Here is a 22564-nt window from a genome sequence, read left to right on the forward strand (position 1 = left end):
TCAGTGGCTTCTCCAACTCTTAACTCACTTTATTTTTCTGTAACATTGGGGCCTGAACATTATATTTAGTCTGACTGGAATCTGGCAAGTAACCTTCCTTCTAGCATTGTTTTTTGTCTCTTCTTTGGATAGTTGGATTGTCTGGGGATTTTATTCAGCAGAATGCATTCCTATAAATATATTTAAAAGAAACAGAATCACTGTTTGTATTAAGGCGTCTATTTAGGTTATTTGAATTTAGCTGTGAACATGCAAAAAACTGAACAAAGAAGGAGATTGCATGGGGGATGTTCAAATGAGAGGAGGAAGAGTGAAAATGCATTGGAAGCTTTTGGATGTGAAAGTACGTGGCATTGTGGACAGTTGCAGTGGAGAATATAATGCAACAATAAAATCATTAAAGTACTTCAAGTTTGGAAGTAATCTGGGTTCTTGGCTTGCATTGCATTTAATAGCTTTACATTTATGGGAGCCATTCCAGTTTTTAAAGGCAGCCTCAGCCTTCAGACTGATTGCACTTACCACCCCAGCGAAACTGCAACCCATTAATTTTTTAGCGAAAGGATCTTCCTAGTTTGTCAAACACATCAAGTGAACATTTTAGAGAGTGCAGACCACAGCAGTATGAAAACCCAAACTTTATCTCAAGAGAGAATGCTGGATTAGCTTGAAATAAGGGGCTTATTCTGTTAATAAGCACTTTAGTAAATTCACTGCTATACAAATCTTCGTTAAACCCGGAGATATCACATATTTGAGTGAAAACAGTCAAGCAAAACCAGGACCTGTAGAAGTCTAATGTGCTGTCCCAGTGTGGAAGGGCCTGCAGTGTTTTCCCTCTGGGATGGAGAGCAGCACAGGAGACCCAGCACCCTCTCTGACTCCAAGCACCCACCGCTGCTGTCCTGCCTGGCCAGGACCTCTCCTCTCCCAGCAGCCCTGTTCCCCTCTCCGTGTTGATACCCCCATCATTAAGACCCAAACCTTTCCAGTGTCTAAAACCAAACTCTCGCTCTCTAAAACGTTTGCACATTTCTGTGTTAAACATCTGCTTAGGTGGCTCTGAGACAGTGTGTTTTGGTGTTGTTCGTGTGCAATCTAGTGCCGCTTCCTCAACGCATGTGTCCCTTCCCTTCACAGCCTACTCGACACCCAGCACCTCCCCCGCAAACCGGTTCGTCAGTGTTGGACCACGGGATCCAAGCTTTGTAAATATCCCTCAACAGACTCAGGTGGGCCGCTTTCAACTTCTCTGTATGCCTGCAGCCTCTTCTTCTTCTTCTTCAGTGTACTCTAACGTGTCCCCGCGGAGCCAGCTGCATTGCTGCTGTCACTTCACCCACATGGTCTCAGTAACTACAGTGAAATGTCACTTGCAGTTTGTTTGTCTGTTGTGTTTTTTTGGGCTTACGTAGTAATAACGCTGCTTTCATAACTGGAAAGATCTCTCTTGCTTTCTAAGGCACTGGCTTCTAGTGCAGAGGGTTGGGTTTTTCCCCCCTTAGGAATGGGGTTTTCAAAGGCTTTCGCTCCAACCTGTTCCCTAGGCAATGCAATTAATTTCATTGCAAAAGGGGCTCGGAGAGACCCATCAGGTAACAGGGCACCATAGTCCCCCCCACCAGAGACAACAGGAGACTTCTCCAATGACTTCTATGTAAAAAAATATTAGCCTTGAATTCCTGGTTGGCCATTTGCATGGTGGGCTTGGAGCGAGCAGGAGATTTTCTAATTGCGAGCACATCTGTTTCCTTACACAAAGAGAAAAAAAGTCCAGTTGAGGCAGGCCTATAAAGCTGGGTTAACTGAATTCATAGTCCTGCTATGGTCAAATCAGAAGCTCAAGTAAACATTTGTGTTTCTTTAGGAGAAGGACGAGGTTTAAATGTGCTTTTTTTCCAAGCTGTATCAAATTCCCAGGGTCGATTAAGAAAATAGTTGTTGGCAGTTTTGTTAGCAGCTAATTTGAGCCAGATGTTGAAAAAATTAAGTCTGTGCTTAATATCACGTTATCATGGGGGTGAAGGTATAAAGAAGTGAACAGAACTAGTGCTTTAGGACAACTGTAGTTTGGAGTTTTAAGTGATTGCTTGACTACACTGCAATTCTTTCAAAGGTCAGCATCAAGAAATATTTTTAATTTTGGTTCGAGATGGTTGCCATGACTAAAAGGTAATAATTCAAATAACCAGCAAACTGGGGAGTACTCGCTTAGCTCTTGCAAGTTCTATCAAAGTGTTATTATGCATCTGAATAATTTGTGTACAGATTAATGGCTGTCACATGCCACAGTCCAGTATACCCATGAAGACAGAGTCCTCATTGTGATGGCCTCAGCACCTACACTGGCAATGAAACACGGGTCACTCATCACCGATGATTTTCAGTGTACAGGGCTGCAATCAGATGCCTGTGAACACAATGTGTTTTCTTGCTATCTGTTCTTTGTGTACAATTTGTTAGGGGCTTTAGTTTATAGCTCTGTCGACAGCACAGGTTAAACTGCATCGAATCTCAAACCTTCTCTGCATTAAACAGGGTCACAGAAAGTACACCAGCAGTGCAGAGCAGGGTTTTAACCCATCGGGTTCTGATTTTTTTTTTCATGCCTGAATAAAACCCAGCTCTGGACCCCACTTTTCAGGGCTCTGCTCTTACTGAGTTACGTACGTGACAAGTTCTCATGCACATTCACGTTTTTCACGTTTCGGTCTTATTTCTCCAGTCGTTTTTGGAAACAACTGGAATACACAGAAGTACATTGAAACCAGGAAGCAGGAATGTTAAGGTATACTGTTAAAGTCCTTAAGCATTTGGTCTTTTCCTTCATGGCTCAGGAAACTTGAAACCCTTTGGAGAATGCTTCTTTGGAGAATGCTACTTTACCCTTTCCAGAAGACTTGAAAAACTACTAGTTGGTAAATTGATTAGGCAGTAAGGCACACCAGTACTAAGTCTCCAAAATATTTTAAACTTATTTGCATTCTGCAGCCTAGGTTTCCCAGATAAGTTTGTTGACTGTAAACTTTTATCCTCCTTATTTATGACTTAAATCATTTTAAAGTGCCTTACTTTAAGTGCTTCTATGTAATGCAGTATAGTGAATAACAATGCTGTACAGTGAAAAACAATACTCAAGCACAGCTTTCAATTAAAGTCAAACATGCTGCAGTGGGTAAGGAGACTGACTTCCAGTCTCTGACTCCAGCTGCATCTCTGTGCTTCTATACATCATTATACCACCACAACCCACTTGATACTAAATATATAATTTATCAGCAAAACTCACTACTTATTCATGAAACAACTCTGAAGTTGACTGTGTTTTAAATCAGAGAAGTGAGGTGAAAAAAACTAACTGTAATGGTTTGGGATTTACTTAGTTTTCCTCTAAACAAAGACATGCCTTTGTACTTTTTTTGTAGGGCATTAGTGTACAGGACCATCACTTAGGATATTTTCAAAATGAAAATATAAAAATACATAGGCCTGTGTTATTAAAAGCAGCTGAGGGGGCTGCTTTCCATCAGGGTTTTTATGGTACACTCAGAGTCAGCCAAAGATGTGGGTCCTGAGGACCACTAGCTGCCAGCTCCCATAGACAAGAGGAAGCAACAAACACTCAGAGCCTCTGGAAGTCAAGCTTAAATATAAGGGTTAAGCAACTCTTTACTGCTGGTACAACGTACCAGAAAATAAGGCAGTATCTGAATATCTGTTGGGGTGTTTTTTTTTTAATTACACTCCAGCTACAAGCTATCAGAAGACATTACAGTCAGCTTTCTGTTGGCTCTGCTTTTCTCTTCCAATTGGCAGGTCATCTGACCACGGGCACTCGTTACGCATCATCATTATTAGTCTTAAAATGTTGCAGAAGTGGGTCTGTGCACAGGGATGTGACAGCACCAGCAGCAGAAGTCACGTTTCCCATACATGGGCATTTACAGGCTTTTGCAGAACATTGGAAGAAAATCACAGTGGAGTGTACAACAGTGTGGCTGGGTTTGAGTGGGGATCATTCTGTCCTGGGCTGTTTTTAAACAACAAAAAACCTCAGTAGAGGCCTTTCTTAATTGGCATTATAAAAATTAGGAGTAGACATTTCCATTAGCTGCACATTCTAATTTATGTCAGATTGGTTCAAATGTAATCCCTTAAAGGAGTTTCATGGAATCCATATAATATTTTGTTCAGAAAAAGGCCATCTTCCTGTGTCTACAAAGGCTGTAGCAGGATGACAACTCCATGACAGAAGAGACTGGGAAAGTTTTTTAAAGTCAGTAGTTCTGATTCAATAACAAAAGCCCCAAAAGGGTCATTGGCTTCATCTGAGTTTAGCAGCTTCAGAACCGTTCACTTGGTTTGTTTTTTTAGACACTGCCTCTGCTTACCCCATCTATCACTCTGCCACTCCAGTGGCTCACTGCATAATTGTCCTATCTGGGGGTTTATTTGAATCTAAATTTCTGTTTGAGCTATCAGGAGAAGCACTTGACTTGGCATCCTCTGTATACATTGACAGAAAGGCACAGGTGTTGTAACCTTTGCTTGATAAATCATTTACTTTTGCTACTTGACTTGCAAGCAATATGGGGGCATCAGCTTTTTAACTGCCTTTTCCATATGCAAATCAGAAATCCAGTATGCCCAGAGTACCCAGGCTTAAGTTTCAAAAGCAAGCTGGTCTGGATACCTCATGACTAAGTAATAAAGTCTCTTGTATTGCTGAGGACTTGTAAAAAAGAGAGTGGTAGAGCAATGGGAAAGCACCATCACATTAATTAGGGACTAACCTATTGGTAGCAACTACACTAATCAAGGGTTCTGAGTTTAGGGGTGGGTTTTTTTTCCTAACCAAGCAATAAAAGTAAGTGTGAAACACAGGCTATGTGCTCAGAGCATGTGGGGCTGGGAACACTGTACCAGCAACATGGTCTTTGTGACCAGAGTTTGTGTTGTCACTTGCCACTCTGAACAGTGTTTGATCACCAATGCCCTCACTTTGCTCTGTAGGATAAAATTCCTCTAGGAATGGTGAAGTATTCAGAGTGCTGCAGCTCCACTTCACACTAAACATTGTTTACTAGGCTGGGTCCTCTTTGCCACCTACTTACCCTACATCTTCCTAGAAATTGTACTTTGGATGCTAAAAACAGCTCCTGAGCAATGTATGCCTGCTCCATCTAATCCCTCCTGCTTCCCAGCACACCCTGTGCCTTGCTCAGTCAGGTTAGAGGGATGCACGTGCCAGAAACTGCCTCCCACTGCAGGCACCCAGGCAGAGGAGCAACTGCTTCACCACCTGGGAGAAACTAAACTGCTTTTCTTCTCTGCTTAACACTCTCTTCACCACTTGTTTCTTGAAAAATCCCTCTCCAATGTAAACTTGCTTTGCATCAGATCCATCCCAGTTAGTTACTAAAACTTAGCTAAGCACAGACCCATGTATTTATTCCTTTACCTTTTTCTAGGAAAAGGTAAAACTCTTTTCTAGAACAGAAAGAGAAGCTCTTCCTGCTTCCTCCTCTGCCCAATCCCAAAGTTAGAGCCATGGAGTTCATGGATAGCAAGCCAAGGTCTTGTCATCCTTTCCCTGGTGAGGACCTGGAGCCACCCAGCTGTAACAGCACTCGAGATAGAGCTCATCCTTTGTAGCCCCAAACAATTTAAATAAACAGCCCATGACTTCCCTGGCACATGGCAAGAAAGCCTAAAAAAAAAAAAAAAAAAAAGTCTAACAAGCTGATCTAGGCAGCAGAACAAGTCTGAACACCAGCAAGCTCAGAAGCACAGCTCTGCTCTTGCTACCAGCCTTAGGACCAGGTATAAAAATGAAACACATCTAGAAAAGAGTAATGCTGCCCCATGGTAAGGTGGTGGTGGGGAAATTACTGAAGTTCAGCAAAATATTTATAGTGTAAGGACATTTCTAACTTCTTTGGATCTGGTCCTGTTCTCTGCCATTCCTGAATTAGACAGTGGGATCTTTGTAGGTTCTTCTTTTAGGCTTTTACTTATCTCTAAAAAAAAAAAAAATCTTATGCCTCAGGTTTGTATCCAAACCTAACTGTACAATAACTTTTGAGAGGCAAAAGAAAGACTCTCCTGCTTCCCCACAATCCTTTTAGAAAGCAGACAAGCAGCCTGCAATTTTTCACTGGCAGCACTTTAAAACAAAGGGCAGGGATGAAAAAAAAAAAAAAAAAAAGAGCTTTATGCTGTGTCCTGTAGGTTAGCAGATGTGAGCTCTGTCAGACAAGGGAGGGAGGCAAATTCCAGAGTAGATGATCCTTCTGTGATAACAGGCAGTGCTGCTGCCCAGGCACTTCACTAGGAGGAATGTGGTGCAGGTAATGCCCCTCGCTGTGGTGGGCAGGGGGCAGACATGGGGAGGCAGGGAAGCACAGGGAAGCAGTCTCACAGGTAGCACAGCCAGAAAGCTTGTAGTATTCATGGATCAAAGTCAGCACCTTGACTGGGAAACTAATGCTGTGCACCAGAGCTGTGGCTCCTGCAGCTGAAACTGCCGAGCTGTTTTGTGCCCAGGTTCCATTGCCACCCTATGGAAGAAAGAAACCAGTGCACACTTTTTCTTTTTCTTTTTTTTTTTTTTTTTTTTTCCTTGGCAAGTAAAACATGTGCCTCACTTCTGTGGGGATTTTCCATTTTTGCCTCCTCACTGCACCCCCTGCCACGGCACCCTGCCCTTTGCACCATCAGGAAGGGACACGGAGCTGGCAGGCTCACACACACCTCATCTCCATGTGCTTGATTAGTGAGCAGCACAAGCTGCCTGTGCTTTTCAGCCTCTGTACCCTTCTCTCTTTCACTCCTTTCCCAGCACCCAGGCATTGTCCTGGTGAGAGAAAGGGAAGGTCAGGATCTCCTGGTGTTGCTGCATTGTCCCAGCAGCTGAGCCACAGCTTCAGAGCAGGTTGTGGTCAGGGAAAGTGTAAAGGGTACATGTGGCTCAGACATCACAGTGGACATGAAGAGAACATGAGAGGCTGCAGGAATGAGATCAGGCCTGGGGGTTATGAGCAGAGCTGTTTATAAACCAGGGCAGGGCTACTTGTTGCTGGGGCGATTGTTTCTTCCCAGGACAGAAGTACTTATCCTCCAGGCTAAATGCACTGCTTGTGTTTGAGACTGAGTGAAAGTGAAGAACAACAATTTGGAAGCATTTGTTTAAATCAGTCCACCCCCCTGAAAACTACTTATGCCGTAAAGTAACCTCCCAAGGCCAGCACATGTGGCTACAGAAGAAACTTAAGCTGCAAAGCACTTTTAAGCAGAGACTGAAAGTTTTGATCTCTGAACAAAAAGTGTTTTGCTGCAGAACCAGTGGCACCAAGCTCCTGATATGGGAGCTGGATGTTGGTGCTGTCTTTTATCTTCCACCCAGAAAGCAGCTGCACTGGTCTGATCCTGAGGGTGGCCTGGAAATGGCTCTGAAAATGTAGTAGAAGTCTAGAAAGAGTGTGCATAGAAAATGCAGTGTCAATCTCTATCAAGCATCAGCAGGTCTCAAACCCTGGGATAAGCTGAAAGAAGATCTCAGATCCTGCCTTTGCTTTGTGGTTGGCTGTATCACACTTGCTCTTCTCTTTTGTGGAAATTAGTCCAGAAAACGTTGGCTGAACCCTTTGCTGAGCTAAAATTGAGGTGGTTCCACCGTGATGGGAGCAAAGAGCTTACTTGTGGTTGTGGTGCTCTTGATGTGCCCCTGATCACATAATAGCTCCATAACCACACGGCCCCAGTGCAGCAGGAGAGCAAACGTGCTGCTCTGATCACAGTTGCTAATGACAGCCCAGAGTGGGCTCCACAGAGGGGAGATACAAAGGTGACCAGAAATCAGGGTCACTCCCCAACACCCATTCCTTTCACTGTCTGTTTAGCTCGGTGCACAAAGGCTCTTTAATCTCAGATCAGTTCTTAAAAAGCAGCAGTGAACACTGTATCTCCTGAAGAAAGCATGTACTGCACGATAAAGGTAAAGATTCATAGGAAACTTCCTAGCACCATCCTGTGGTCTTATCTTCAAAGTAGGTGGGAGCCATATCAGCCCAGAAATGCCTGGGTTAGTCCTCAGCCGGGGGGATCCTTTTTCCTGGGCTTTTTCTTCCTCCTCCTCGCCAGCTCTGGTGAGCAGTTCAGACTATTTTTTTGGAAACTAGCACTAAGCATCCTATTTCCACTACATACAGCATACAGTTATTTACAATGGACACAGACAAATTCCCCAAACTAAGCAATTAAACTTATTGCTTATTTTCCCCCCTCCTTACAATAAACAGGAAGCCTCTGCGTAAGGCACCCTTTCTGTGGGTTTTATGGCCATTACTTATGCTCCACAGTAGGGGAGAGGAGAGAGAAGAACTAAGCGTGGGCCTGGTGGGAAGAGTTGGCAAATGCAGAAATATGATGAATGAGCTGGAGAGATTTAATTTCTTACTAAATTCTCTACAAGCTGTGTAACCTTTCTTTAGCTAAACAATTACTCTAAAAGGCAATGATTTTCTGCGTTTTCATTGAAAAGTCTTCATAATAACAATGGCCTGTGTTCTCCTTCTTGAAGAACTTCTGCCAAAAAAACAGTTTTCTTTTTTCCATTCAGCAGGAAACTTTCTTTTATTTTTATGTTTTCAATGTCATAGTCCCCGCTAACATGAATTTACAAGGCCTACCACTTACTGCATGGGGCTGGGAAGAAGCTTCCCCTCAGGCCAGATCATTTTGGTCTGTCTCCTTTATAGGGATTCTTGCATCTTCCTCCCAAGAGGAGTGCAGCCACTGTCAGAGACACAATACCAGGCCCAAGTGACCATTTAATCTGACAAAACGTGACAGTTCCTGTGTGGATGAGTACAGGGTACATGGAAGGGGACTGCTCTGTTTGTTTTTTGGTGGACAAGCAGCAGCTCTCACTGCTGTTGTGGTGGGCATGGTTGAGAGGGGGAGCAAGTACTGAGCGTGTTGTGGTGGGGCTCAGAGGTATCACATCTTTAAATCCAGAGCCCAGATGATTAAATAGGAGTGGGTGCTGATGCTTGCTGGACCCACAGGGCCCTGTGTCCAATTGGAGCATTGTAAGGAGTTTGAATATTGCAAGGAGTTGGGAGGTGCAGCCTGGGCAGAGCTCTTCCCTCCTGTGGGGCTGCGCATTTGTTCAGGATGCACCCGGGCATACCTAGAGACCCCAATCCAACAACCAGGTGTAAGGCAAGAGTACAGTTCTGTGCCTCCTACAGCTTTTCCTTGACTTGGCTGATTTTCTGGGCACCCCACGCCTGCCCCTAGCCTCCACTGCAGATAATGCTGTATTGGATTAGTCTGCCTCACTGCTGCATCAGGTCCCAGATCGATTTATTGACTCTGTCAGAGTGGCGAGTACAGTAATTGTTACAAGAGCAGAATAGAAAGCAAGAATGTGTCCACATAAAATATAAAAATGACGTTTTGTTCGTTCTTTCCTCTTTCACCCTATAGATCTTTGTGTGTTTACACAGTGGAGAGCACTTTACTTAAGTTAATCAGCTCCTTCTACATTATTAATTGCGACAGTTAGGGTGCTACATGGCGGCAAACAGATTATTGAAAACATTGATCTCACGGTGTGGACCTGAGGAGGTTTTGTATTCCTTCCCTTCTCTCCCAGCTGCTTTGGGGTACTATCAAATGGCATTTCCCTGACTGACAATACATCATCAATGCCATTGATTTCCAAGAGGGGCAGAGAGATGCACAGGAGAAAGAAAGGCTTGCAGAGGTTCAGTCTATCCTGTGAGTCTGGGAAAGGGGTTGCTGGAAGTTGGTCATCAGAGTGATGTCGTGCCTGGCCTGATTTCTGGGGTTTGTAAAGCATAATAATTGAAGAGCTGAAGTTTCCAAAGTATTGAAAAATTGCAGAGGTGGCATGGTGAGACCTTTTAAAATGCGTGTAGAATGTATACCCTGGAAAAAAAAAAAAAAGGACACACTGACTTTTTACAAGGGTTTTGGAAGTGCCTTTGAAAGACATTTCATGAAAGTTCAGCTTTTGCAGCTGATACCTCTATGAGCTCCATAAATTGCTCCACAATGCCTGACAAACTCCAGTTGGTGTCACAGGTGACCTGGATGGAAAAGGTCAGCAACTGAATTTATGACTTTTGCATTTACTGGAACATTAAGATTTTTGCCAACTGCCATATATACTTTTTAAGAATTCTGCAATCAAAGGATTAGGACTACAGTCTACAATGAAGGTCAAAAATTAAAGGCCACAATCCCTACATCCTTCCCACTGGATAGGCATTATGTTACCTTCCCTCTAAGAATCACTTTTGCTTAATGGCCTTAGCACAGAGGTCAAGGAATAAATAAACTCCAGAGGTGAACACCTTGCAAAGTAGACTGTCTTGCTCTGAAGTGAATACCAAATTCCATAAGAAGGGACCAAAAGCCATTTCTCATGGGAGAAGGACTCTCCAGTTTGCAGTTCCTGAGCACTACACTGAGCAGCATCTCCCATAGTGCTGGACTATCCTGGACAAATGTACAGAGGGGAAGGATTGGCACTTCAAAGGAAATACAGCTGTTTTTATTTTAAATATAACACAGGCCTCTGTTCTTAGTAAGGGCTGCTAACAGCATGCCAAGCTGGAGCTTTCAAACTTCACTTGGTTGTAGTTCAGAACAGCAAAAGGTATCATCTTGTTTTAGGCATCTGGTTTTGTTGTATATTCTACTTGAAGAGAGGTAGAACTGGAAAGGTATAATCCAAACCCAGGGTTCTTTTAAAAAGAAGAAATCTAATTTGAACAAATCAATAGGCTAAGTGTGAACATATCTCATTAGTTTGTCTGTGTAGCCTTTAGTTATTTCAGTTATTAATATTAAATTTTGAAAACAGTCTTGACACTACAATCATAACTCTTTCAGAAATATTCACAACTCTTGCATCATCCTTACAACTTACTAATTATTACACCTGAAGAGATGCTGCTAAATACCTTTCAGAAGGCAATGAAATGTGATTTTAATCATGAAATATGCATTAAAAAAATCACTACCAATCACTACCAGTGAAATGCAGCCATCTTTAAGATTGAAAACAATAATTTCTGCCTTGCTTGGAGTAGTTTTATACAACTTTAGGTATTCTTTTTATGCTTTTGCTGTAACTACATCTTTTTATATATGACAACAGAAAAGGTTTCTTTTTTTAAAAAAGGGGATAGATTTAGATACAAAATTTGCATGTGCATTTGGGGTATTTTCATCCTTACCTGTGCTAAACTATGAGATTTGAGATTTTGCAGGAAGATTTCTATTGATAAAATTCCTTGGGAGTTTTGGTTGGGTTTTTTTAAAGTACTTTCTTGGAGTGTTTTGGGCTCAAGATCGTGCCTGTGGTATTAGATCCAACTGAACATTCATTGAAGTGTAGGAGAGCAGGAGTTTGTTTTAGAAAGCAAACTGGCAGGAGTTTGTTTTAGAAATGTAACAGTATTTTTGTTTAGTTATGCTTGTATTTTGTTTATAGCCCAGTAGAATAAATGTAGTCTTTTTCCAAAGAAGATAAAGGTATAAATTCACATTTTCTTTATGGGGAGGGCTTGCAATGCAGTTACCATCTATCTCTGAGAGGTTTTATTTTGTGGGTAATTTTTTTTGTGATTATCTGTTAGTGATACAAAGCAATCTCCCTTGAGGCAGAGATGGGTTTAGTTTGGGAATTTTCCCAGTTTATTGGTCTGGTTGGCTAAATCTGAAAATACAGGCCAGGTGATGTTCCCTCTGGTTCATTCCCAGCAAGGGAGGCTCCACGGGGTCTTTACTTCCTAACAGTAGTAGCAAGGGCAGAGTTTGTCCCATAACTGCTCTGTCAGTCCTGTTGATGTTGAGCGAGTCAAAACAGAGTTCAGAATCTTCTCCTGGAGGCTTTCCAGGAATACAAGGAGTAAAAGTAGTAACACTTAGGGAAAAAAGGAGTAAAAGACAAAAAAATAAAAAATGAAGGAGAGCTGTAATTCTCCATACAATGGAGCAGCTTACTTACTGAGTACAAAGAGCCACTTCTGTACAGGCTATTTTCAGAGGAAAGCCTCACATTCAGTGACTCATAAAAGCAAAGAGGCACCTTTTGATTTTAAGTTCAAGGTTTACATCAGTAATTTTGTCTGTTTCCTGTGTTAGTATTAATTAAATTGAGATAGTTTAATTAGTATTACTAAATTTGATCATTAGTAGTAATTCATTCTGCCTGCCATACTGCACAAATATGATGAAGCAGAAATAACTGAATTGTTTAATTTCGTCTCATTTAATGACTTTACACTCCACGAGGACTTTCATTGGCAGCTCACTATATGTGTGAAAATTACTCCACACTAGGCCAAGACCCAACTCCCTTTAGCCAACCATGTCTAATAGGTCCCTCCTCACCCAAAGGCAGATGAAGAGCTGTGAAGGCTTTTCCCATGTCTCCACCAGAGAGCTGCCTACCTGCAAAGGCTGGGGTCCTCCACACCCTGGTCACCACCTCCTCTGTCATCCCAACCCCAGTGGCCCCTGGCAGAGGTCTGCAGGACTCATTGGTCACCACGTTCCTGGCCAGGGGCTCCCTGGTGCTGAGCACAGGTGTGGTGAATGGCTTTCCACTGTTGATAGAGCAGTTTGTTCCATCCAGCAAAGGTACAAACCATCTGGAGGAAGGGAGGCATCCAAAGTTCTTGCATTCAGGAAGGTTTTTTTGTTCATTTCAATGCCCTCTTGGCTTTCTTTTCTTAAAGGGAAGATCTGGGGAGGGAGGTTTGCTGCTGAATTGGTTCATTATTCCTCCAGCTCACTGTCAATTTTAAGTTTAAGCTCAGTGTGGCAAGAACACCAGAGTTGCCCCCATGTCCCTATTCCTTTCTGTGTTAGTTTGGAACCTGGTTTTGATCTCCATGTCCAGTACCACAACCCCCATTGCCTCTTCCCCTTCTGCAGCCTCTAAACCCCAACCATGCTCCCCCTGCTCCTAAAAACCTGCTGTTATCCTGGTCCCCTCATCCTGGAGCCCCCAGCTCAGGATGAGGACAGAGAGTTTTGGGGACAAACCCATGGTGTCTGTGTCTGTGTGTGTGCTCAGGCTGTCTCAGTGCACAGGGAGCTCGGGAGGCCCGGACTGGGGGTTGATTTTCTTTGGATGACTTTCCCTGATTGTTTAAAGCAATAAAAGTAAAGAAACCAAGGGGGAAAACGGTGGTTGCAGGCAGATTATTTTTGCAGTCCTGGTGCAGGCAAAACTCCTGAGGCTTCGAGGGAGTTTTTGCTCGCCTGAGGACTTGCAGGAACTGGCTTAAATTGAATAAAAACTGTAAGTACAGTATCGGGGACCGGGTAACAAGGAGTTATGCAAAAGCAACAAAACCGGCGAGAGAGCACAATGAAGAATAGAGAGGGTTACGCTGCGGTGAAAGTATGTACTGGTTGTTATAACACCGTGCCTCTAGAATAAATTATGTCCCTTTAAAAAGTAATACTTTAACTGTGGAGCTATATAGAGACAATTAAGACGATATTGTTCTCCTCATTTCCCTCCCCCCCTCCTTCTTCCCCCCCTTCCTCCCCTCCTTCCTCCCTCTCTCTGCAGTAGCTCTGTGGAAACTTTTAATGCTGCAGCATGAAACTTGGGCCTCTGGGTCTAAAATGCCTGAGAAAGCACTGCGGGCTCTAACTGTAAAACATTCCTTCGGCGGGCCCTGGAAACAGGGCGCGCTGGCGCAGGCGAAGTTCAGAGGGATCACATGTAAATGAGGGCTGGCTGCAGGCTCCCCAGGAGAGTTTTATTTCGCTTAAACCTGAACTTGAACTTGTAAACGCGCTGCCAGAGCCTGGGATGGGCAGAGAGCAGCCAGGAGGGGCTGGGAGCTGGGGGGAATGCCGCCGGCACCCTGCACCCACCCTCAGGCTTGGGGGGTTCCTGTACACCCACCGGCTTTGTGCCAGGCACAGCAGGCAGGGAGATGGAGGAGAGCACTCCAGGCTCTGTAGTTTTGAGGGTGCGATCCCAGCAGTTCCCAAAGGGCCCCCTTTTTTCCTAGGAAAATGCTGGAAAGTCCCTTCACAGCAGTTTTCTGCCGTCCCATTTCCCCGCGTGAAGTTCTAAGCAGATCCGAGTCCTGATGCACACTTTGTTTCATAAAGGAGCTAAGTGAGATTTAGCACAAGAGACACTGAAGTGTTGCACTCTCTAGCAAACTTAACTGTGCTTCCAGCAGAGGAAAATACAGGGCTGTCTGAAAAACAAGGACTGAAAAACCCCTCATATTTACTTTTAAATCGCAACAGTAGAGGTAAACTGTGAGGCGGCTTTTAAAGTCATCTTTTCGCTTCTTTGATAAACTGCAGTTTTCTTTTTCCCTTGCAAAAGGCAGAGTATGCACCCAGGGAGCAGTGGAGGTGTGGGTGCCAGTGAGTGTCACCCAGGTGTGGTGGCAGAAGTGGCTGGTGGCCGGGCCACAGGCGTGGGGGCAGCTTCCCCCTCCTCCCCAGCTGCACTCGGCTGCTGGGTCATATTTTGGTCATTTCTGATGACTCCCAAACAATTTTGGCCACGTTTATAGCAGAACTTTGAAAGGATGAATGGGAAAAAAAAAAAAAAAAAAAAAAAATCCTCTTTGGCAGTAACTCAGGAAATATCTACAAAGATATCCTTTCTGGAGCAAGATATTATTACAGGGTTTGTGTTAGGATCATTTTTATTCTGTGACAGCGCATAAAGAGACCGGGACAGAGCAATGAGGTCTGGCATAGCTAAAATCCCTTCTGTGTGTGTGTGAGGTTATATAGTTTATCAATGCAGAAACCACCACGGGCTTTGAAAAGTAAACAGCTGGCTTGGGTCTGTGTGCTGCACTTCAGAGTTGTCTGCAAGATTTAAATGGCTAGCCTGTGATTTTTGGAGAGGGGCAAATATCTGTAGTTTTTTCTTTTAAACATGTCAAAAGGTTTTCGCAGCCATTTGGGTGTTTTTACTTCCTTTATTTGTTTCAGTTTTCCTTTCTGTTTCATTTTGGTTTATTTTGCTTTTGCAAACGTCTTCACTGCCACCAGCGAGTCTGCAAATAAATAATTATTTAAAAAAAGAAAAAAAAAAAGTTTCTTATCCCAGTCAGAAAACCTTATGGCAGCAACAAATATCAGAGAAAGCCATCGTCTCTCTCTAAGATTTCATCTCGCCATCCACTTAATCCGCTTGCTGTACCTCAGATCTCAAGTAACTTTCATACTGTGGGCTCACTTTAATGGATAGAATCTATTTTTCATGAAAAAAGCAGGAAATAAGCTGTCTTTCGTACAAAGATTTACAAAATGTAATCATTGTTGAAATATTCTCTTTGAACTGCCTTGTCCGCAGGGGTGTCTGGCTCCCAATACCCCCGTTTCTTTAGAACACCCTTACAAGTTCTTCTGGTAGATCAGGTACACTGGTGGTTCTGGTCTTTGATGTCTTGAATGAATGAAAGAAAAGCATAATAAAAGAGAGCTGTTGATCAAGCATAAAATACTCTTTAAGCTGACAGAATGGCAGAGTTAACACATTCTAAGCTGCTTTTAGGTTTTTCCTTTTTTCCTCACATTTTCCTGTGCTTTGTGTACAGTGGGGGTTTTTATTTTTTGAAAAGTCTCTGATCTATGTAGTATGCCGTCCTCTAACAAAAACCAAAATGGGATTGTTTCTCTCTCTCCCTTTCTTTTTCCTCCCTCTCTTTCACGCCACTATCTTTTTTTTTTCCTTCTTTCTTTCTGTTTTGTTTTTTTTGTTGTTGTTTTTTTTTATACAGCCAGGGTTACTGTTTGGCATTTCTGCAGTTAGCTTTCTGAGTACCAGGCAAAGTTTAGAAGTTATTTTGCAGATTTCAGAGTCAATTTACTAACAAATAAATGAACTCATTCGCTTATCTAGTTAGGAAACCGGAGGAAAACTGTAACTCACAAAATGTTCCCCAAGTCAAAGGGGGACCCTCTGTTTAAAAGCAAACTTGTAAACTGGAAGGCAGACGTAAAAATGACCTCATTGTGAGAGAACTTTCTTTTTGAGTCGGAGAAAAGGGAAAGTTTTCTTCCTGTAGATCTAATTTAGATCTTAAGTTCCCATACATTATTTATACATCATATTCAAAGTGCCAGCCCTCCTCTGCTTGCCGGGTTACATTTCAAACATTTGCCATTGATAAGTCTTTGCTGTGTTATATTCAGGATAAATGTGAATATGTCATAGCGCAGTCAATCTTTAATCCGCTGAGCTTCAGGTTGGGGCAGCAGGGGGTCCAGTGCTCAGAGCATTGCTTTATAGTTAGGAAACATCTGGGGCCAGCTGGGACACTTTACTGGAACATTCAGATGTCTGGAACAACAGCAGGAGTTACTGCATGAGTGTGTTTTCATAGGTTCAGGAGGGTTTGGGGTGACTTAGTTAAAAACACTATTTGTTCCCAACTCGAGGTTTGAATCCGAGCAGAAGTCTTGCCTGAAGTGAGTTTGTTGGTCCCAGGAGAGAAGTGGTTTGGACTACTATACATTTTTAATAGTCAGCAGGCAGAAGTCCATATTACAGAATTATTGCATGTAATTTAATGCAGTTTGCCACAACTGGTGTTCTCGCTGACGCTGTTGGTTGCAGAGCTACTGTACACATCGCCTGGAGACGAGTGTCCCTCCTGGGATGGGTTTTATCTTCCTCAAGACAGTCTAAATATGCTCATAGTGGGGTGTGTGACTCTCCTGGGTGAGGATGTTGGACAACCAGAAGATTCACTCACTGTTTTATGTCCCTTTGGGGATGACCAGCATGCGATTTACGTCCCTTTCTGTATTTCATATCGGAAAATAGAATTACTAAATAATTAATCCCAGCTCTAAGAAAATAACTTCCTTAGGCACAAAGGTGACCTTGTCTTTAATATTCACCTTTTGGTGGGATCAAATTTAATGCCTGGAGAAACTTTGGAGAAACCAATAGAAAAGTGTGATGAATTCAGATGTGGGGTGAAGCACAGGCAGTTGCTTGATCTGCAGGAGCCCTCCAGCTAGTCACACCAGAAGCTGAGTTCTTACTGCCTGCACTCACCCTGGCAGCCCTTTTGAAATTCCATCAAAGCTACAGTTTTGGCCCTCTTGCTTTCCAACGACCTACCATGGTCAGAGCCTTCCCAGGACCTCTCTCAGAGTGATGTTTAAAGGACCAGTTTGCTGCCTCACTGTTTACATTCTCATTTTAACTTTTCAACCAGAACTTGTTACCCTGATTCAGCTTCCTGGGGTTAACGTTTACAATTTCTTGAAGCTGTTGAGGTGGCTGAAATGTCATCCCCAAATGAAACAACTGAACTGATGTGCCTGGATGAATCCTCACAGGTGCCCGACTGTCGTGGCTCAGGTTCAGCTCGGCTGCTCAAACAGCCGCTTTGCCGGCAAGCTCTAAAGCTCCAAGTTGTGGTTTGGTGTTTTTTTTTTAATTTAGGCTCTTATCAAAGGTGGATTTTCCCGCCTGGGCCCACACAGTGATAGCTTCCTGCCAGCACAGCTGTGCCCGGGGCAGCAACGGCTGCGGCACCACGTTTCAAGTCCCGATGGCACCGACCCGTCCAGCTGCTAGGCAGCCCAACAGGGCTGCAACCTGAAGGAAATGGCCAGTGCATAGCAGGCCTTAGCCCCGAGAGGATGAGGTGAAGCAAAAGCTCCTACGTGTGGCATTTGTCAGGGTTTCAAACGTGTGAATGTCCTCAAATAACCCACATCGCCCGGAGAAACAATCCAACTGTCACACCCAGTTCTGGATTCCACATTAACAACCTCCTTCCGCAGCGTTAAACTTTGCCCTTGAGGACTTTTGTTTAACTTTTTAATTTGAAAAACAGATAGGGCGGCTTTACAACCCTCACTTTTTGTGCGAGCTGAAAGGTCTCATTGTTCAGGGCAGGAGATGTGCAGGTAGAAGTCAATTCAACAAGTTTGCCTTTGATTGTCTTTCTGGCGTAGAACACGTGAGTGGTGCTCGCAGTCAGGCTTGGGAGCCAGGGGTGAAAGGCATCATGCAGGAAGGTTGGGTTAAGAAGATTTTAATAAACTATGGGCCTGTTTCTGGGCTCCTGACGCAGGCAGAAACTGCTACCGGAGTCAATGAGGCACTTTCAGCTTTTTTTTCCTTTTAAATATCCTGAATCAGGGAACATTTCCTTGCTGTTCTTCCCATACAATGGACTCGATTGTCACAAGTGGCTTGAGGATTTTTCTGTGTCTTTGGGATCTCCAGAAGACCCTAAGAAACAAACAGATCTACACTATCAAAGAAACGTAATTGCCATTTCAGGACTTCCTGTTTAGGATTCAGTCAAGTAAATATTGTTTATGGTTCATAAAACCTTACTACTGTGAGGATTCTGAGATACTGGCAGCAGAGTTTCAACTTTCACGGTGCTGTAAATTAGGAAAAAAAAAAAAAAGTGTGATAATACTCCTCTGAGAACAGTAAAATAGAGCTCTGCAATGGTTAAATGGAATTTTATAAGCACATTCGGTGTGGAACTGTTTTGCATTACATGAGTTGAATACCTTAGAGATGACACACATCTGCAGGCACTTTATTAAATCCTTAGTCAGCACTTTTCAACCTGATGAGATTACTTCTTCATTTGACTGGAGAAAGGGAAGCAAAGATCTCGTACTGGACTGCAGAATTCTTTCTGATGTTTCACCTTGAGTGCTGGGGAAGGACAGCGAGATGCTCAGCAGGATGATAGAGACCCATAGAGGCACCAACAACTGTGTGGCAGTCATTTTAGAGAGCAGGATCTGTAGCTCTGGTGGATTCACTTAGCTCTAAACTCACTGGGAGAATAGTACAGCAAAGTAAATAGAAGGGGAAATAAAATACTGGCTCTTTCATGGAAATGTGTGGAGATAGTATCACGCTGACCATGATTTAAATGGAGATTTTAGTTCAAGTAAGGCAATAGGGCCTGGGTGCAGTTGGATGGGTTACAGAACGTGAAGGGATACAATGAGTAAGGTGGTTGGACACGAGAGCCCAGTCTGCACCACACTGAGAAGCACTCAGAAAGAAGGCAAAAAAGACCTCAGCCATCTGAGCGTGGGGATGTGGCCTTCTCTTCTCCCCTCCAGTGCTGCTAAGAAACTTGAGAGGTCCCAACTATCAGGGCTCCAAAAGGATAATGCGTTTCTGAGACTTTTTCATTTGACACGGGGAGGTCTCCTCTCCCCTCGCAGAGAAGTTTCACAGGTGCTTCAGGAGGACAATAGTGCTCTTCAGCCCTAATCCAGGAAGACTTAAACGTGTATAGGAGGCTCGAGGGGGATATGAGATCTTAATATTAAAATGATTAGTGAAAAAGGAGGATCATTCTGTGTGTGAGTTTCAGCTGTAAGATGCTCTAAATTAAAACGGCGTCCTGGGAGCGGGGCTGGTGGGATCTGATGGGTAAAAGTGCTCTCTGTCTCCCTGTTCTGCTGCCTCAGCCCCTAAAACATCTCATCAGAGTGGGGCTGCAGGAGCAGGGGAAGTGGGATGCAGCTGTTTGTGAGGTGCTCAGAGTTCAGGTCCCGTAAAAACAGTTTTTCAGTAAAAGCACTTTGGAGCCCTGGCATGGAAGTTTGAAAAAAAATAGCCATGCAGTTTGGGTTGATCCTGTAAGGGTTAATTAAGTTTTTCATTGGTATTAAGGGCGAGCAGTGTCTGCAGGAGTCATATTGACACCCTGGTGCATGGTAACTCTACTCCTTTATTGACATGTTGCTAGTCAGGAGCACAATAGCACTCTGTGTCTGCAAATCATTGCTAAAATCATCTCAAGAAAAAAAAAAAAAAAGTTTGAAAGCCCAGCACTAGACAAAGGCCCCAGAGCTGCACTGCGCCGCGAAAAACTCCAGAGTCAGCAACTTCTATTGATTAAAAACTAACCTTTAAAGTAACTCGCAGAGTGTGTGGTTAGCATTTAAATTTAAACATGTCATGAGTTGATTTGTGTTACTGAATACCAACTCAGAAGGAGTTACATTCACATCAGATTTTTTTTTTCTAATTCCCTTAAGCAGCTAAAGTATTTCATGAAATGTCAATAGGGCAGGGGAGAAAAAAAAGGTGTTTTGGAGGGAGGGGACTCGCGCCCAGCCTCGCCGTTTCTTTTCCCATGCAAATAGTCACCCCAAAAAGAAAAGTGTGGGGAGCGACACACAATAATTAGACCTTTGTCTAACTTTCCCAAGTGCCAGAGAAAGACAGATTAATTAAATATACAACAGTGTTGGTTTTTGGAGTGGGGGTCTCTCTTGCTGTGGAGGTCATAAATTAGGCAGAATAAATACTTCAATGTGTTTGCAGCGGGGCTGCTACGTCAGAGCGGCTGGCGGGCGGTGGGAGGGCGCAGCGCGGCTCTTGCTAATGATAGTCACGTCTGGGGCTGTCTGGTTGCCCCTAGCAACGAGACATGATGTAACACCAGGATGAACTTGAACTTGGGGGACTTGAAAAGGGAACAATAGACCAGAGCAATCAATAAAGCCTATTTCAGTGAAGGATTACAGAGCCGCTCTGGGGTAACCTTGTCTGCAAGGCGCAGGCTGAATAGCAAGATGCGTGAAGGAGCGCGGTGCCGCGGGGGGACGGACGGACCGACCGGCCAAGGGAGGGATGGACGGACAGACGGACGGAGGGAGGGTGGCACCGGGGGTGGCGGGAGCCCGGCAGGCCGGCCAGGCCTCCTCCACACACAGCCCCACCTCTGCGACCACAGCTCACGCACTTTTTGCCCCTTTTTGGTTTTTTTTTTTTGTTGTTGGGGTTTGTTGGTTTTTTTTTTCTCCTACTTCAAAAAAACCCAAAACTATCTGCCTTTGAAGCACAAGAGAGGCAGTGAGGCCAGCCCGGCTCCCGCCATCCCCACCGGTGGGCCTTGTGTCCAGGCCAGCGGCCATGGGAGCCAACTGGACATCTGCAACAGAGATTTGAACAATCAGCTCTGAATTTTTTAACCCGTCTTCCTCCCTGTGGGGGGAACTTCCACAGTTCCCAGCCCCAGCCAAAGGCTGTCACGCTCAAATGCCAAATGTCAAGGACGACCCCGCAAAGTTGGGAAGCGTTGGCGGTCAGAGGTGCCTCCGGCACGGCCTCGCTCCGCTTCCCAGCGCCCGCCTAACATCAGTCGGGCCCTGCCACCGGGGAGGGGAGCGGGACTTGGCTCAGCTTCACAAACCCTGCCAGAACTTTTCTCTGTTTATGAACTTTACATATGAGAACTATTTCGTTTAATTGCAGCCTGCATAAGTCTAAATATAAAATCTGGAGGCAATAGATGGAGCCGATATGGGACCCGGTGTGTTTGTATTCAGAAGGGTGAGCGGAGGAAGAGTTAGTTAATGAGGTGTATTGGAAGCAGGACAACTTCTCCAATCGTGCTATTTATTTTACCGGTTCCTACCTCCATGGCAAGACCACATAATCTCCAAGTCCCACATGAAACCTGCCTCAGAGTCTTCTGTAAATGTTCATAAATCCTCCCCGGGTTGATTATGCTATCAATCACGTCAGACGCTGAAAGGGAACGGAGGAAAAAGTTGGTAAAACTTGTCGTCAGTTTATACGTGCTCACGTACACACCTCATATATTACAGGAGTCAGAGTAAAAATGTGGGGTATCAGCAAGGGCTCTTTAATACCTGAATCTTTTCTTGCTGTATTACTTTACTTCAGGCTAAATAGTTGCCGCTTGTTGGTGTATTCCCACAGCAATATGTCATTGCCAAGGAGCATCCCCCTGTGTGCAGGATCCCAGGGCCTAACACTGCTCTTATTCATCCCGGGTTCAGGTTGGTCTGACCCCGCCGGGGCTGAGGAGGGTCTCCCCTGTGTGGTGGCACTGCCCTGACTCCAGCAGAGCCCACCCCAGCTTTCTGACTGTGTTTATTTTCCTGTCGAGGAGCAAAATTGCTTTCTGGACATCGGCGCGGTTGGGTTAAGGACGGTATTGTTGCAGAGCTGAAATCCCAGGGAATTCCCTGCCTTTGGGGGAGAGGGGGGGAAAAAAAAAAAATCCCAAAGAAAAGCTCTTAGTTGAGGTCTGTGTTTTGTTTCGAAGCACAAGTATGGCCAGAGATATGGGACGTTTTCACTGATCCACTTCCCCCCCCCTTCCCCAGTTTGCTTTATCCTGGCTTTTCTCTAGCCATCCACATTTCTCCTAAGAAAACAGCCCTGTTGTTGAATCTCTGTGCATCTGTTCCAGCGAGACAGTTGAAGCAGGGCAGTATAAAGCAACAGATGCTTATGCTGGCACATGCCTAAATACCCAAGAAAACCCCGACTGCAGGGTGATAAATGGCACGGGGAGGCGAATGTGTATCGCCTTTTCAGGGGATTAGACAAAAGTGAACTGGAGGGATCTTCAAGCCATAATCTATTAAAAGATTGATAACTTGTAACGTGACATGACCCCTGTGTTCCTCCGTAGCTATGTCCAGCGAGTGTCGTCAAAAAAAAAAAAAAAAAAAAAAAAATTATTGATTTGTACAGTAT

General features: G+C 44.1%; 1 protein-coding gene across 10 annotated transcripts in view; it reads left to right on the plus strand.

Annotated features, from left to right (window-relative positions):
• Window positions 1-22564, plus strand: part of NFIA (nuclear factor I A) — a 249966-nt gene that overhangs the window by 219658 nt on the left and 7744 nt on the right. For 7 of the 10 annotated variants that reach the window (XM_030454807.1, XM_030454798.1, XM_030454799.1 and 4 more), the window contains one exon: window positions 1141-1232. The exons of the other annotated variants lie outside the window; for them this stretch is intronic. In XM_030454807.1, coding sequence (XP_030310667.1) covers window positions 1141-1232 — 92 coding nt within the window. The remainder of the gene's footprint in view (window positions 1-1140; window positions 1233-22564) is intronic. 10 annotated transcript variants of the gene reach the window in all.

Source organism: Calypte anna, chromosome 8 (assembly GCF_003957555.1).
Source record: "Calypte anna isolate BGI_N300 chromosome 8, bCalAnn1_v1.p, whole genome shotgun sequence".
Taxonomy (NCBI): Eukaryota; Metazoa; Chordata; class Aves; order Apodiformes; family Trochilidae; genus Calypte; species Calypte anna.